The sequence below is a fragment of the Dermacentor andersoni genome, chromosome 8, assembly GCF_023375885.2.
Source record: "Dermacentor andersoni chromosome 8, qqDerAnde1_hic_scaffold, whole genome shotgun sequence".
Taxonomy (NCBI): Eukaryota; Metazoa; Arthropoda; class Arachnida; order Ixodida; family Ixodidae; genus Dermacentor; species Dermacentor andersoni.
Window position 1 is genome coordinate 73,619,172 of NC_092821.1, and position 17,002 is coordinate 73,636,173.

Below are 17,002 nucleotides of genomic sequence, written 5' to 3' on the forward strand. Positions count from 1 at the left end.
GGAGCGCGTGCATGCGTGCCGTGAGCGCGAGTCCATTTCACTCGCGTGCGCGCCCAGCCGCCACTGCGTTCCGGCTGGGCGCGCACGCGATGCGGCCTGCGCGTTCCCGAGAAACACGAACAGCACGCGCATGCCTACCATCAAGCCTGACGGGCAAGCGAGCGAGCAAGCGAGCGCGGAGGCTCTCTCGTGCTCGACTGTGGCTGTAGGCCACGCCGGGCACGGGGGAGGAACATCGAAGCCAGGTGGGCCGGGACTCGGCCGCGACGCACCGAGGCAGGCGGCATCGTTGCGCACGCAAGGCGAACGGCAGCATCACCGCCCTGCACGAGTCGCGTGCAAGCGCTCGACCACTTCGCGGTGGAGGCAGGGATTGCATTATGTACGCGGTGCTTGCGTTTTCCGTCGGTGCAGCGCTGCCGTTGGCTGCGGAGCAGTAAAAAGAAACTTGCTCGAAGAAGAGAAAGCTTGAGAAGTGGCGCGGTCGGGATGATGCGTGGCGCCGTCTGAAGAATTTCGCTGTTCGTCGTCGTCGTCAGGCGGGGTCCGGTTGACCCCGAGCGATCTCGCGTGTGTCTGCGCGCAAGCTTTCTTTCTTCTTTTTTTTTTTTTTTCCCGGAACGGGCCCATCCGCAGTGGTGAGGATGCAGCGCGTGCTGTCCCAAGGGATGGATCCGTTTTCCGGCCATCATATACCCGCGCATGCGCGGTCGTTTGGTCTGCGTGCCGTGCTGCGACCGCAGGGCTACTAGGATTCAAAGCTTAAGGATGGATTGTGTAGTGGTCGTCCAGTATAAAGGCGAAGGTGTACCTGGTGTAGTGCGTTGACGCCACGGTTAGTTAGCCACACGTACGCAAACCACGGCATTAGCCGTGGTTTGAGGCATTAGCGAGCGTCTGCTGTAACGCTTTCGTGTCAACCCAAGGTGTGCGTAGATCATGCCTTGCAATTCGTTGGGCGGTTTCAATTTGGCGCGTGGAAATAAACGGAAAAAGTAGACAGAAACGTGGTCATGGCCGATTGCATGTCCACTCGCTACCTACAGAGGAAGCGACAAAGAAGGGGTGGCTTTTGCCGAGTTACGAGGTTGCAGCACATGTGGCGATCCATAACTTCTCATAGAAGACGGTAAGGGGGCATGAGGATGGGTGAAATAGGACTCCGCTGTCAGCGTGTGGAACGGTTCAGGGTCCGTTTTGTCTTTTCAGGGTTCTCTAAGAAAGCTGTCAAAGCCGCTAACAATCTCATCTGGGTCTTGCAACAACACGTCTCCACAGGCACCTGACTAGACTCCCTCCTCCCTCATGCGCCCGGACCCGCCGTGTCCTTGCAAAACTCGTAATTGACAGGCACACACTCTGGTAGCGAGAGTATGTGAGGCGGGAGGGGAAAGGGTGGCGAACAAAGACGGCGCAGCCCACGCTTCCTCAGCCGTCACGCTGTATACGGGAGTGGCGAACGCGGCACGATCCAATCTCTCGAAAACTGACACCTCCGAACACAAGTGGCCCCACGTGCGACGACGGCCCTGCTCATTTCCCACGCTGGAAGGAAGAAAATTGCATCTCCCGACTACGGGGACAGACAATAGGCCCCGGCTGCTGCTCCTGTATGCCCTGCCGGGCTTTCGGAGGCCTTCATTTTCGCCGCTGTCACGACGCTGCGGCAAAAAACACGCGGGAGGCCGGGAATTTCTTTTGACAAGAGGTCTTCATCATCGAACCTCGGTCACTGTGAGTGAGACGGGGAAAGGAAAGAAGACACCGAAACTGTAGACTCTTGTCAGGCCTGTTCGTGGCTTGCTGATCGTCGTTCGTGGTTTCATGCTCGTGCAAGAACTCCGCCTGACAACAAAACGTGTGCCCGATTCGCACCTGCACGCAGCAGCTAGCCGATGGTTGGCTTCCTCAGGAGAACGTCGTGGCTTTTTTATCCGACTGAGCCCTGTAACTTGCACCCCTACACGTAACGCTGGAAGCTTGCTTGGCGCTGAGCAGAGAGACACCAACGCTGCTGGAACTCCCGACTGTGGATCGGCCTAATGATATGTGTTGCCGTGTATGGGCGACCTCGCTTTCTACAAAGAAAAAGAAAAGCTTAAAGAGGCGGGCTCCACATGATATGTATGCATACGGAAATCGCCTTGGGAGGAACCGAATCGGGAACGTTCGTGCCACAAACCACTCGATAATAACAACCGATTTCAAAAGCGATTATTTCCCTGAGCTGTCTTAGGATCTGTATAGGATATAGTGCCTTTCAAAACAAAATAAAACCTTCAGTCGGGATGCCACATCGCAGTAGCTGCGAGCATAGATCGGGATAAATGCTCATCCCACGACGCTGTCAAAGGCTACTGAGTGACGTAACCGAGTCGTCGATTCGTCTCGCCGTGTTGAAGGACGCGCTCTCGCGTCGAGGTGCAAAAGTAAAGATTGCATGGGCCGATGGAGAAGACAGGCTGATGGTGGCGAAAAAAAAAAAAAAGGTCGGGAGAATAAATAGGTTAGGCCGGCCGCTGCCAAAAGAATATCGGCGCATCAAGTAATGACTCGAGGCGTATACGAGTGGATAGAAGGAAAGTCGCAGTTGCTTTTTTATTAAGTGGACCAGAAGAGAGAGAGAGATAAAAAAGAGGAATGGAAAACAAGGACTTAAAGAAGACGAGATAGCACCGAAGTCGGCCGGGATGGCCGCTCAGGTCCGCCACGAAAGACAAGCCGACTCGCGATGCTCTTTTCAGAGCTCGTCAGAGGGGTGGCGGCGGCGTTTGACGCAAAGATGGCTGGCAGAGAGGAGGTATGGTGACCACGGTGGCGGCCTCTCGCGGGCATCTCCTGTCGAAATAGTGACGAGCGCTTTGGCGGCAGCGGCAATTTCTGAAGATCGAGCCGGCGATTGGGGGTAGCAGGCGGCCTGACGAGGAGCACGGCGAGCGAGGCGTAGCGTCCGAGCGACCCCCACCGACTGAGTCGTCTCCCCCTGTAACACGCACAACCCGCGCTGGAGTGCACACAACGAACCGAGAAACAAAATGGCCGATAGAAACCGCAGCTCGCTCGCGTCAGGTCGTCGTCTGCTCCGCGTGGCACTGAGCAGAGGCGGCTCCTGGCGGGGGAGGGTGGCAGACGACGGTCGTGCAGTGGCGGCTGCGTGATCATTTGACTTTCATATTCGGCTGCCGCGTACCGCCGTCCCCCTCGGCTTCAGTTTCAAGGGCGCGCGAGATGGTTGGAGGAGGGGAAGGTGACGTTCTCTGTGTTGCGGGCACGAGTTACGAGAACAGTAAAAGTGTTGCGCCGCTCCATGATGCCGTAAACTTCGTCTGTGCGTGCGCGTTATGCCCAGCCTCCGCACGGCTGTAAACGGCATCAGTATGCACGCTGTGGATGCCTCGCGTGCCGACCAGGCAGGCGAGCTGGCGGACAGGCGGGTTCGCAGACGCAACACGACGTGCCTCCTTCCACCGTCTGCCGCATCGCGGTCGTCGTGAAGATTCGTGATCGGAAACCGAGTGCACAAAAGGCATGCGACCGCTGCTGTGCGCGCTAAGCACGTTCCGTCATTCTCGTCGGCAGGGCGTCACGACGTGGGAAAAAGTGGGCTCATTCCACGATGCGCACGGCGATATGTCGAACTCGTTCGTTGCACTTGTGCTCAGAGTTATCCCTCCCCTCCATGTCCGGCTGGGTCCTCTGTCGGGAAGCGCTGTGCGTCAAAGCAGCCGACGAGTCAGTGACACCGGATAAGTGACGCAACAACTCACGCGGGATTGTAAGACAATGGCGCAGCTGTTGAACGTCGTGTCATTGCTCCTCTTTCGCTTTTAGCCATCTGCTACCCATATCTTTCAAGGACACTTTCAGGGCCTCTTAAAAACTTCTCTTAAGGGTTCTTTAGTTAGCAAGTGTGACTCTCTCTTTCGCGTCTTGGGCCGTTCAGTGTGTTCTTTGCTGAGAGCGATGAGCCGAACACGCGCCGTGGTGACGTATATACCGGGTGTTCAAAGTTAAGCTTTTATGGTTTTCTTAAAGTTAGGCACTGGAAGGCACGCGAATACCACCTACGCAAATAAGTTATGTGGCGAGGGTAACACTAAGTGAGATGATAATTATCGCTTTCAGCAGCCCAATTAACTAAAATTGAATATTTAACCTTTTGCTCACTGCAGTTAGTGGATATATGTTTGTATTGAAAAGTTAGAGGCAGTCGTGTTTCTACTCAGTATCATTTGTAAGAATTATTTTAGTGTGTCTGTGCTCCGAGATATCCGACTCCAAATTTTGGTTGTCGTTCGCATGATTACGGATGCAAGAGAGTGAGGATCGGCGCAAAGCTCCCCCCCCCCCCCCCCCTGATGTGACACGGTTGTTGCGCGCGGCGTTTAGTCTGACAAACGGGGCGGAGGCATAGGCAAATATGATAAGTGTTCCCCTGTACCGGCTTCTTCTTTGACAACTTGGCTTTACAGTCTTCTTCCGTAGTTACTTGCCACCTCACATTAGGCTTGTTTTCGTTCTTGATTGGGAAATGTACTATCACGCGAATGGAATTAATCAATAATGCGCTATTTTCTTTGCTCCCCAGCCTTGTCGCACTGCGCTGCGTTTGTAATGCATTTTGTGTGCCAGATGTATTACGCAGGTTGCCGTACGGGCATTTTTATAACAAACGGAAAAATGCGCCTCGTTGCTTCTTCTGTTAAATCGTGTCAGATAATTGAAGCTTTTGAGCGAATATTGGACTCACGTCATGCACAGCCAAAGGCCTCGATGCTGCGTCTTGCAAAGAACGCCCTTCGCCGTAACATCACGGAACAATTCAACGTACCATTTCTCGCAGTTAGATTTGGATCACACCCAACGTGGCCAAAGACACGGAACACTGCTTTAACGCAGCGATACGTCTATGAGGGACCGTTCGTGAGGTCTTTCTGTTGTGAATTGTCAGATGACTTTAACAGAAGTCTTCACACGACCTTCTTAAATAAAAATCAGCAGATCCAACGATTTAGGACCTCTATACAGCGAATACAGTGAGCGCATAAAGAGTCGAAACATGGGCTTGTGTTTATGGATATGTCCGCACAATGTGACACGGAAGGCTTTATTCATGCGTTGTAGAGAGGCTGCCACTGCAGAGGCGCGAAGTCGAGCTTTCTGGTTCTTTTTTTCTCCGTACGGCTGGCGCCGCCACTGTCGCGAATGCGAGCGCCATCTGGTGATCCCCGGCCACGAAAGCCGGCGGGGTTTCCAAAACAAAGCAAAGCTTTTAATAACAAACAAGGAATTTCCTGACGATCTCGGAAATTGGACGCGAACTTCCCTAGTCGGAATCTCAAATGTTTTGATCACCCATACATAGGTGTCTGGCGGCAGTACATTATCATACACTTACTGTTTTCAACCAAAACATATGATAAAAGGACTGCGCAGAAAACGACTACGTATTCGCGGAAGATTGTGACTTGACGACAACAGAGAAGGAGATTAGAATGTAGCGGTTAGAAACTGAAAAAAAAAAAAGAAAGTGTGAAGAAACAGCGATGTATGTCGACATTGGCACAAATATCATATCCGTTTAAGTAAACAGAACGACGCCAGCATTTATCGACAGGGACCGCAGCCGCGTTTCTGTCAAGAGCCGTTGCGAATTTCGGAGAAAATATCGTCTGAACCTATATGTGAAAGGTGGCATTGAAAATGACTTCTTAATTAAGGTCGCCATTCTATCAGCTGTGTTAGACATCTCCTTCGGGCCGCCAGTTCTGTTCAGCTCGTTCCCCATTATCCTGTTAAATATGCGCAGCCGGCCAAGCCTACTTGCATTCGACAACACTCATCCAGAAGAGCGTCTTTTCATTTCACCCGAGTGTTCCAATACTGACCCAATGAGTGCCCTTTATTCACACGTATTGCATTACTCGTTTTTGTCATTCGGGAGGCGCTCTCACTACGTTATACGTCGTGACAGCGCACATCCTACTCGGATGTGTTTCTCTTGGTGTTTCTTCAGCGCGGTGACGCATTAAAATGAATAGCTGACACATGAGGAATCTAGGACCACGTCCATGCTTCGACGTACTTTTTTTTTTGCCTCTTATAATTACTTCGCATAAAGATAATGAACGACTCGTTACAGCGGGCCTCGCGAGCGTCTAATAAATTTCATTCCTCGGGCCCGCTCACTTCGCTCCACCTTTTTACGCGCACCGCCACCGGGCTGAACGATCAAAACCCAACGGAAGCGGTGGCGAACGCGTAGAGACATGTAGTGCGGGGAGTGGTGGTGGCTCGACGGTCCACCACCGTGGAGGAGGAGGTGCATACGCCCTTCTTCTGGCTATGGCTTGGGCGTTGTCTATATACTACAGGCTTATCTCTCCTTTTGCCTAGCGTTAGTATCTCCTCTCTTCGTTTTCCTTCCTTTTTTTTTTTCTCAACGAAGGCCACATCGCGCAAGCGCGCGTCCAGTCTCGAAGGTTCGATCGTTATAATGACCGGGCAGCTGGGGCGAAAACGAGAAACCAAGAATGAACTGCAGGATGGGTGCACACCCTGGTATATGCGGTGCGTGTTTGCTTCGTTTAGTTCTTTCTTTAGTTGTTTCGCATCGCGCCCGCATCCTGCCTAATTGACCTCTCTTTCTCTCTCTCTCTGTCTGCTGTGTTTCTTTCGCATTAAACTTACGGACTGCTGCTACCTTTGATCCTCCTGCCGTATCTTTGTTTTTTCTTGACCCGTCGATTGATTGCTCCAGTTCCTTCTGCTTCTCTCTTACCCACTTCGACCGCTCCCTTCTTTATCAGCGCGGCTTATCGGCGGACCGCTGGACACTGCGTCCCCGAAGGGCTTGGCCGACGCCGTTCGAGTCCCCGTATAGCGGGCACCAGTCTCCGTATCTCGATTCCTTCTTGTGTTTTCTTTTCCTCATCTCGAAGAAACGGTCTGCGGAGGGGGAGGGTTCGGCCCGGAGATTTGTTCCGGTCTACCAGCTGCTTTTCGGGTGATTGTAAAACGAAAGAAAAAAAAAGAAATGGACCGAACACGCCGTGTACAAGGCAAATGCAGTCTCGTGCGTCCCTGTGTAACACTTCGCGTGCTGCGTGCGTGTGTATGTGTAACGGCGCGGACCCCGGTTAATACGCTGTATCGCTATATCCAAACCGCCGTGGCCGCGCAGCCCAATGGACCGGGACGCGGACGGCATCAGAAGGACGTCGATCCGTCTCGCTCTCCTATATAGACGCGCACTTCGGACTTTGCAAATCGGCGGCAGCTGTCGGCGGGCAGGCGGTGATTATATATATTGTTTTCGAGGCTGCGCGGAGAAGCAGTGATGCAGTGCGCGCCGTGGCACTGCTCCGAATAATTTGTGCCGTTTTTCTTTTCTTCCTGCGCGTTTTATCTTTTCATTCCTGCTTTTTCCTTTTTTGAATTCGCTGGGAAGTTGCCAGGCGACGAGGCGCGCTGGCCTGCTTCTTGCGGCTGGACTGGCGTGTGGCTCGCGTCTGGACACGTTTGTCTCTCGCACGCACACCTGCCTGTGTGTGCGAGAATAGGGGTGGCGGGGGGGGGGGGGGAGTGTTGAAACAGCGACGAGAGATACGCAGAACGACAGAGTGCATAAACGCTGTTCCAGCGAAAGATCGCTACACGAATCTCGCGTTTTACACAAGGGCTGAACGCCGATTGCGAGGGCCGTTGTTGCGAAAGCAGGCGAAAATAAAAATGTGTAATCGCTCGCTCGCTCGCGCAGGCACCGTCTTCTCGCGGTGCGCGACCCACATTTGAGGCGATATCGCGTCTCGCCCACGTTTTTCTCCCTGCGATTAAAGCAAGAAAAAAAAAAAAAACGTTCGAAAGAAACGTTTGTGACTTCTTGGTTTCGGAATCAAAAGTAGGTGAACGCAGATTCTAGGCTACATATCTGCCTTTCGCGACTGTGTACGGACGCGTTTGCAAGAACGCGACATTAATACGCCTAGCGCGATTTTTGCGGCGTACCTAGTTCGGACAAGCGTTTTTTTTATGGAGATTAACGGCCTGAAGCAACGACGATCTATCAGCGACGCCGTAGTTGAGGGCTGTTGCGAAAGTGGAGGTCCGAGTGGCCACGAAGGTTCCATGGCTGATGCTGTGCCGGGTGCCGGGCGAAGCGGAGTCACAGAGCGACGTCCGAGCGATGAGAAAAATCATGTCTTACGTACAAATTTACATTTGATGTTCTCAAGGAGGCTCCATGATTATAGACCACACTACATGTCGGGAGTCTCTACGTCTTCTTTAGCAACCCCACACAGCATCCAAGGTCCGCTTTTCAAGCAGTTGATTTTCCCTATAGGTCGCTGTACGAGAGAATTCAATGTAGAATACCGTTGACATTGCATGCTGTGAGAACGGCCGCTACGTGACTGCCGCACTCACCGCGACCCTCCGGTCGGAACGCGCGGTCATCGCTCGAATTCCATTGAGAAGAAGCGGAAGTACGTGACGGCTCGTTTATGCGTATACATACGCGCAGACAGGATGCGACATAAGCGTCTGGCAGCCAAATAAACTCCCCGAAATGAACGACCGCAACAAACTTCCCCTACATGGAGCGTAACTGGATAGATGATTGAGAAAGGAAAACACGCAATGGGGCGAGCGATTTGTTTTCGCTCACGAGGCAGTATATAAATTGCCGGGGACGAACTTCCGCGTTGACTCGTGTGTAACCTACCGCTTTTCCCTCTCGTGTCCGCAAGCACTAGGACACGCAGTATTCTAAGGGCGTTGAAACCCCAAGAAGTATTGAGTGTACGAGCACGTCAGGGCCCTATTTTTCATTAACGTGGGCTGTAGATGTTCCCGCCGATAGTCGTAAAACAAAAAGTTGTGGAGAAACCATGTACAAGTGCGGCAACGCAGGCTGGCTCGATGGATTAGTGACAATTGTCTGTGTAATATATGCCGAGTCTGTTGGTGAACACAGGTCGAACGAGGGATGCCTCAAGCCGAAGCCAACGTTTCGTGTCAGAGCTTCACAGAAAGGTAGACAGTGTTCGAGTAATAAACGTCTGTGGAGCCAACGTTTCGACAAGGGGACGAGAATTTATTACTCTAACACTGTCCACCGTTCTGTGAAGCTCTGTCTTGTTGAAGGTTTGTGTTCTGTACGTGTCACGTTGCAGGAGCGAGTGACTTAACATTGGTGGTTATCAATACCGAGGATTCATTTACCTGGCATATTTTTATTTCTTATGTCCCAAATGACTTAAAGTTGTATATCTTAAGTTTCCTATGATCAAGTCAGCTGGGCCTCACACCCGCTAACCGTCCCTCCATTTACCTTTATGTATTCAACTTATAATAAAAGGAAATTTCTTGCCCAGTCTTCGTAAAATATATATATATATATATATATATATATATATATATATATATATATATATATATATATATATATAATTTTAAGAACCCAAAATTCTACGCCAGGCTGGCTGTCGTGCATAAAACGCAGGGGCTTAGAGCTGAGTAAACGCGGTATAGTCCTCGGGGCGCCGGTGTACGCGCATCCGGGTGGCTCGACCGCGGCACCAACCCAGGCGCGGACCTCGAGCGCCTGAATCACGTGTCGGAGGTCAATTTGATTTCCTCCTCTGTCGGTGGGCGGGGAGGATCAGCTCGGCTGGGAAAGCGAGCGCGGCGCGCTGTCCTGACGCGCGCTTGATTGGATCCGTCGCTGACGCCTGAACCGACACCTTGTTAAGCTGGCGGATGGCCACGCCCTCAGGATGGAAATAAAAATTGATCGTCGTGTTTGTTGTTTTGTTCTTTTTCTCTAAACGTGTTAGGAAACGGCAGTGTTTTGTTGAGGAGATGGTGGGCTACCGACGTAGTTGCGAGTACACCGAAGGCGCAGACATCACAGCGGTGCGATATTTATTGCACCTCGTCATGTCGCTAGATGGGACTAATCGTTCGTGCTTTAGCGCTCGTATCATGCTCTGATTGTGATTAACGTCTTGTTTTCCTGTGACGAATGTGGTACACAGGGCACATCAAGCCGTTTACAGCAAGTCATTGATGAATTGAATAGAAGCCAAAAGAAAGCGGCAGACTAGTGAACGTATTGAAGCAAGAAAGTCGATGTTTCCGTGTCAGAATCGCCATTTGAAAGAATCTTCTTGGTTTGCTTTTGCAGGCGCGGGAAGTTCATCAGCATCGGGGAGCACATCCGGTTGCCCGATGACGTCACCATGGGATACATTGTGGGTGAGTCACAGTCCTGTAGCTGAACTGCGTGTTTTCGCATACTGCGGCAGTTGTTTTGGCATACAGCTGTCGTATCTGGAACGTGCTGCGGACGAAGTATAGTAGCACATAGTGGAGAAGTCGGATCCCTGTCATCGCGGGCAATTTCTTTTTTCTTTTTTTTTTGGCGTAATGAGTCCTGGCGGAACGTACAAAAGCTCACTCGGTAGTAAGTTGCCCAGACAACAAGAAAGGGGCACTGCCTCAAACGGCAGAGGTGGCTTCATGTGTGGGAGCTACTTATCTATAGTCTGCTGATTGTACCGATGTGTACATGCGGCTCACGCCGGGGCCTCCCTGCGTTAAACTTCGTGCATATTCGCTACTGGTAGAAATAAAAATAACTTTTTATCGCTGTTAGGCCCTTCAAGGAGTATACTGACTCATATTGTCGACGTTGTAGAAGCTTTATACGATGCTTCTTGCACGTAAAATGATGGCACTTAGCAGGTATGAAGGTCGGGAAATTGACGCTTATACTGGGTGCCTCATGAAACTGGAGCCAAGTGCAAGTGCCACGTAGCTGGACAGAACCAAAATAATGTTGTTTGCCGTCACCTGGAAATACTCAGATTATTTTTTGCATCCCGCCTGATTACATAGTTAGTCTTAATCAATCAGCTTCTCTAATATTATATTTAGATTAAAAGTGTAAATAAGAAAATTGTAGAGCAACGTGAAATACTTCCTATACAGCTTTCTGTTGCTCAACACGTACTACACAAAAATGCTTTTCCAAGCATGAAAGGAGCCCGCGAATACACGAAAAATTGCCGCGCGACTGGCCGCTGGAGGGTATTCATTCGATACTGAAATCAGTTTCCAAATGCAGACCTGGCGTCATCGATATTATCGTGACGTCACGACGCGCGGCAAAATTGGCTGACAATGCTGGGTACACCCGTGAGTGAAAGTATACGGATCAGGGATAGCGCGATAAAACTCATTTTATGCTCTGTCAGTTAATGGAACTTGGAATTGAGAGACCGCAGTCCAAACGTGTCGTTACGAATTTTCTAGTGCACTCATCAGTTTCCGTTTACGCACGTTAATTACGAAGAAATTCATTTTTTTTTTTCGGCGACCCTGTGGTCCGTATATTTTTGCTCACGGGTGTAAGTATGTTGATGCTGCCCGCCGTCGCGTGAGCGGAGCGAGCCAACGTACCCATCCCAACGTACCCATGACGTGACGAATCCACCTCCTTCATGGGTACCGAAACCGAAATTTGGTTCGTAGGTATTTAGGGCGTCCTGGTGCTTGGCAGCATTCTTTTTTTTTCTTTTTCTTTTTTGCGGGTAGGTGGCGTCTAATTCCACCCCCACACCCCGTCGACGGCCTTTTCTGGGTAACAGAAGCCTACACCTGTCGCGCTCCGTCGACGCGCCACAACGCGCAACAACGCGCGTTTTCTGAGCTTACTCGAGCGCGGCGAGAAGCCAGCGTCGGGCCGTCGGCGCCCGGGGATGCATTCGCCACAGTTTCGGCGTCCCACGGACGGTTGCATTCTGACGCAGTGGCTTTCGCCATCGGCTCCTTTGCCGCTCGGCTGAAAGTGCGTCGCGCCTGCTTGTAACGGGCGCAACCGCACTGAGCCGTGCTTTCTTTTTTTTTTTCCTGCAGAGCACCTTCTGAAGAAGAATCTGACCGTGGTCGAGAACTTCCACTCGCACCTCGAACCCATGAAGTTCCTCAAGAAGGAGGCCCTCAGCGACCAGGTCAGTGAACGCTGATGTTTCTGTACTGCAGTCTCTCAGTGATCTTAAAGTGACGTGCATAGTGTGACACCGATTCTGTTTGTTCTGGTGACGCGTTCTTTCCGTACTTTCATTCGCTTGGCGATTATACGAGTGAGGATGCCTTGTAATCCATACTAAATGGAACAGCGCATAAGGACGGCTCGTTTTCTGTTTGCGCCGTTCTATTCCATTTGGCGATAGAGAATTCATTTATAGTAGAGAAAATTTGTCACACATTTTCTTTTCTTCTTTTTTCATTTCGCGCCAAAACATGGGAGCCGATGCGTCAGTCCCGTGGGCTTCTCGACAATCCAAATCGTTTCTCTCCCATTCTGGCCGTTTAGGTGCAGAAAAAGTTCACGAAACTTGCTCGGTTGAGTGTTTTAGTTCCTTTGGAATGCGGCGTAGTCCTAGATTTTTTTCTTCTTTACCGAGGATGTCACAATCGCCTGCCGTCAGGGGTAGCTGGTGCGGGAACTTTCGGGCCGCGTCACCACTTGTATGCCCGTCTTGCTACTTTTCTGCCTTACCACGCTTTATCCCACGAAAGTGTGGTCGCTTAAGCCCAGATGCTATAAAAAAGAAAAAAAGAAAGAAAAATGAGACAAGGCAGTAACTGAATCGAAGCCATTTTGAGCAACCCCTTCCCCCTCTTCTTTGCTTTTTCTTTCTTTTTTTTTCCGAGTGGGCAGTTTGAAAAAAAAAAGCAGAAATGTAAGCTTAAGCTCTCGCTAATAGGAGCAGCTGCCGTGAGTGGTTCGGCTCGCAATCTTAGGACAGATTCCTTCGTCTAAGCACCGCCTTCTGGGCAGATTTCTATCCGTGCCCTCCTTATTTACGTCTCCGCGTAAAAATAAGCGTCCTCGTCTCGCCTAGCAAGGAGAGACCGGCTCCGATTAGGCCGTGTGTATGCGTGCACTTCACTGGCGTGAGGCCATCGGGTATTTTTATAAGTGCGCTCGTCAAGCTCGTCGAGTGCATTTATTCGGCGCGGAACCGCAATCGGCGCGATTGGGATCTTAGAAATCTCTCTCTCTCTCCTTCTCGTTTTTTTTTTTTTTTTTTTTGTGGGGTTGGGGGTGGGGTAGGGGGGCGGGGGGGCTTGTGGGTGTTCTTAGCATTTCTCGCGTCGTGTACTGGAAGGGTGGGCAGGGGGCGTACAGCGATCTCGACTGCGTTCGCACGCAGTTGCACTACAGGTGCATTTTCCAGGCAACGTTGCAAGTGAGTGTCTCCCTCTTCGTCTTTTCTCGCTGTGCTTGTCGTAGACTGTGAAAGAATAGCTGCTCGACTGCCGCTGTCATCGGGAGTGCTGTTCAGAGGGTGACCGATGGGGCCGCGTTTCGGCCGTGGCCCGTCTGACGTACGGTCGAAGGCAGCGCGACTGGGAGGCTCGTTCGTGCAGCAAGCCTTGGTAGGAGTGGTTCGAAGGAAGCCAGGGACACAATCTGCGAAAATCGTGTAGGAGAAATGGCTACTCGTCCTTTTTGAAGCGGTAATAGATTTGAATGCACGGTAATGCCTTTGTGAGGCGACACGTTTAGCGATGATCGAACTTTTATTATTATTTTTATTATTGTTAGATAGTAAGAGTCGGGTGGAGGGAGTGAAAAGGGCATACATGAACGAAACGACCTCCTGGACAGCTTTGGGGATGTATTTGTAATTTTCAGACACATGCAATGCTGAGTGGAACACGATGTAATGCCAAACGATATTGTCGCAATGGCGATCGCGAAACCAGATGTGTTAGGACTAGCCAGATACCAGCGAGACTTTGGTCATGGCTAAAGCTCGTAGTTCACACCCTGAGTTACTGTCGCCAAGGCCCGAGATCGCCAATGCAATCGCACTACTATCAAGGTGCATGCACCGAAGATGTAACTGTACCGCATTGTGAGCACCATTCAATAACGAAGTGGTTTGCTATTGAGACTGAAGCGGAGAAAACAAAAACAAAAGAGATGTGTCGCTGCTAGCTTCTGGTCTTCTTCGAAGGATTCAATTTCACTGAAGAAGCATTGAATTCAGCAATTCAAGTCACTTATCTGCTAGTATGACGTCACCTTACGTGAGATGATTTTATTCTCGTAAGTACACGGCGTGGCGTTGGTTTAGTTTGTGGTCTTCATAACTGAACATATTGGACGCGAAGAGAGACGCCACAGAGAATACGGATAGTTGTCGTAATGTAGTCGCCTTTCGCAGGGGCCCACGTGCTACGTTTTTTGATGGCACCTGAAAACAAACCCGCTTGCGATTCAGGCTGACGCCATACGTCGTCCCGTCCCCCGACGTCGTAAAAGACGCCCACGAAAAGGCGCAACTGCCGCTGTACGCAACACCAGGTGGCAGCACTTTGTCCCCACGCGAAGTGTCTCTCTCTCTCTGTCGCACCCCATCCGCGCGACTTCCAAAGTGGCTGCAATTTATCCAGCGGTTTCTGCCTCTATTTTCTTTTTGTTTTGTCCCGACACCTAACACACGACGCTGTCCCCGGAACCGGTGTCAACGTCCTGTCTCTGCTATACTGCGTCGCACTGAGCGGGCTGTTCGTATCGCGGACCCGTTTATCTCTGCATCTTCTTTCGACGCACGTCTTCTAGCTCCTCTTACGTGGGCTGCCTTTATACTCCACACGTCTGCGAGTGCGTCTTCTCGGCGGAAGGCATTCGTTAGGCGTCTCCGTGTGCTCTACTTCTCTGCCCACCAACGATACGTGTGGCTGCCGCAACGCCACCTGGTGCGCGGCATCGCCCAAGTGTTTGTTTGTTTACGCCTGGAATGCCGGGACGGAAACGCGGACAGCCGTGCACGCTGTGGCAAGTATAGTGATGCGGCATAGAAAAAAAAAATTAAGTGTACTGATACACAGCGCGTGTTACACTTCGCAGCTAGGCGAGATGCAGTGTTAACAACCTGGCTTCGCTGGGGAAATCTTTACGCCAGGAGGTGTAACGAGAGTATGCTTACTAAAGGCGAGACAACGCAGCAATTGGCCCGTGCCCTTTTTGGACAACGTGAACACGTCCCGTGCTGCAGTCAGGCTGGCGCATGTGTCAATTACCCTGTATGCGTTGTATGCACGTGTATCTTAAGTTTAATTTCCTCTTGTGTTCTAATTTAATTTTCGTTTATTTTCCCCTTGATTGTATTGTTGAGCGAGAAAAGCAGTAGGCTAGGCTGTCACCGCACTGTCACGTCTCCTCTCCTGTAATATGCTCAGTGCAATAATCAAAGACGAAAGAGGGCCCACGTGTTGCGCGGTTTAGCAGTGTCGCGAGATGTCGACGCCGACGCAGTTCCGCGAGGCCCCGTCCCCATGTTCCGCTGAAACGAACAGCCCATAACGCAAACGCATAGAAACCAAAACCGCCGTCACGTGCCGGGGCCTTCCTTGGTCACCCGCGTCCTCCGCAACACTATCCACGCTTAAAACACACACACACACACACACACACACACACACACACACACACACACACACACACACACACACACACACACACACACACACACACACACACACACACACACACACACACACACACACACACACACACACACACACACACACACACACACACACACACACACACACACACACACACACACACACGCACAGCAACAACTAGAAGTGTTCACAGCGCGCGCGTCTCGAATTAAACCGATGCAGGCAGCGAAGTCCGTAGCTCGTCCGGACCGGGGCGGGAGCAGCTTTAACCTGCACGACGCGGGAGACAAAATTACACCTTTCTAGAAGTGATGATAACAGCGGCGCGGGGCAGTCGGGCGCCGACGGAGCGCTGGCCCGGCGTGGGAAATTTTCGCTGCATGGGCTGGGTCCACGCCGCCGGCGACGGCGGCAGGCCTGTGCGGTGCGCGCGCGAGCTTCGGCTGCATCGCGGCCCCGTCTTCTTCCCGCTGCCCCGTTCGCTATCTTTCTTCTTCGTACCGCTGCCCAAGGCGGCGATGGCGGTCATTAGCGGCTACCGGCTTTGGCTCGGGATCGCCCGCAGGCTGCTGCTGCTCCTGCAGCCGACCGCGCGATGCTGAAGAGAAAGAACCGAGAGCAAGATAAGGCCGCTCGTTGATTTAGCGAAGCTGCTGATGAACGGCCGCCCTGGTGGGACGTCTCGTCTTCGGTCCTGCTTCCGCGTGCTACCGGTCGAGTTTTCCACGTGCGTTTAAGCGCCGCGTAGGGTGTGTGTGTGTGTGTGCAGTATCGTAAAGGCGCTTCCGGGTTATCGCTTCGTTCTTATTTTGTCGCGAAGAGCCCCCTCCCCCCCCCCCCCCCCCCCTCCGCATTCTCCTTCGATCGAAACCCATTTAGCCGCTGTCTACTGCAAGCAGGTACGTTTCTCCTTTTAAGCAAGTCAGCTCCCCCTCCAAGAGTCCGTTTTGTAGGATCGCGTTTTGTGCGGTCCCGCTTAGGGTCTAGCTTCCGCTAAATATTCTCTCTTCCAGCTAGCACCGGCGTCCGGCACCTCCTCCGCCACCAAACCTCGACGTGGCTCTACAGCTGTATCTGTTTCGCCCCATTCCCGCTCCCTCGCTTGCTGTCCATCGCAAGTCAGCTCCCCCTCCAAGAGTCCGTTTTGTAGGATCGCGTTTTGTGCGGTCCCGATTAGGGTCTAGCTTCCGCTAAATATTCTCTCTTCCAGCTAGCACCGGCGTCCGGCACCTCCTCCGCCACCAAACCTCGACGTGGCTCTACAGCTGTATCTGTTTCGCCCCATTCCCGCTCCCTCGCTTGCTGTCCATCGCAAGTCAGCTCCCCCTCCAAGAGTCCGTTTTGTAGGATCGCGTTTTGTGCGGTCCCGCTTAGGGTCTAGCTTCCGCTAAATATTCTCTCTTCCAGCTAGCACCGGCGTCCGGCACCTCCTCCGCCACCAAACCTCGACGTGGCTCTACAGCTGTATCTGTTTCGCCCCATTCCCGCTCCCTCGCTTGCTGTCCATCGC

General features: G+C 51.9%; 1 protein-coding gene across 1 annotated transcript in view; it reads left to right on the top strand.

The window, feature by feature from the left end:
• fng (Fringe glycosyltransferase) overlaps positions 1 to 17,002 on the top strand; it is a 105,513-nt gene that overhangs the window by 68,785 nt on the left and 19,726 nt on the right. The window contains exons 7-8 of the mRNA XM_050185573.2: positions 10,190 to 10,260; positions 11,923 to 12,017. Coding sequence (XP_050041530.1) covers positions 10,190 to 10,260; positions 11,923 to 12,017 — 166 coding nt within the window. The remainder of the gene's footprint in view (positions 1 to 10,189; positions 10,261 to 11,922; positions 12,018 to 17,002) is intronic.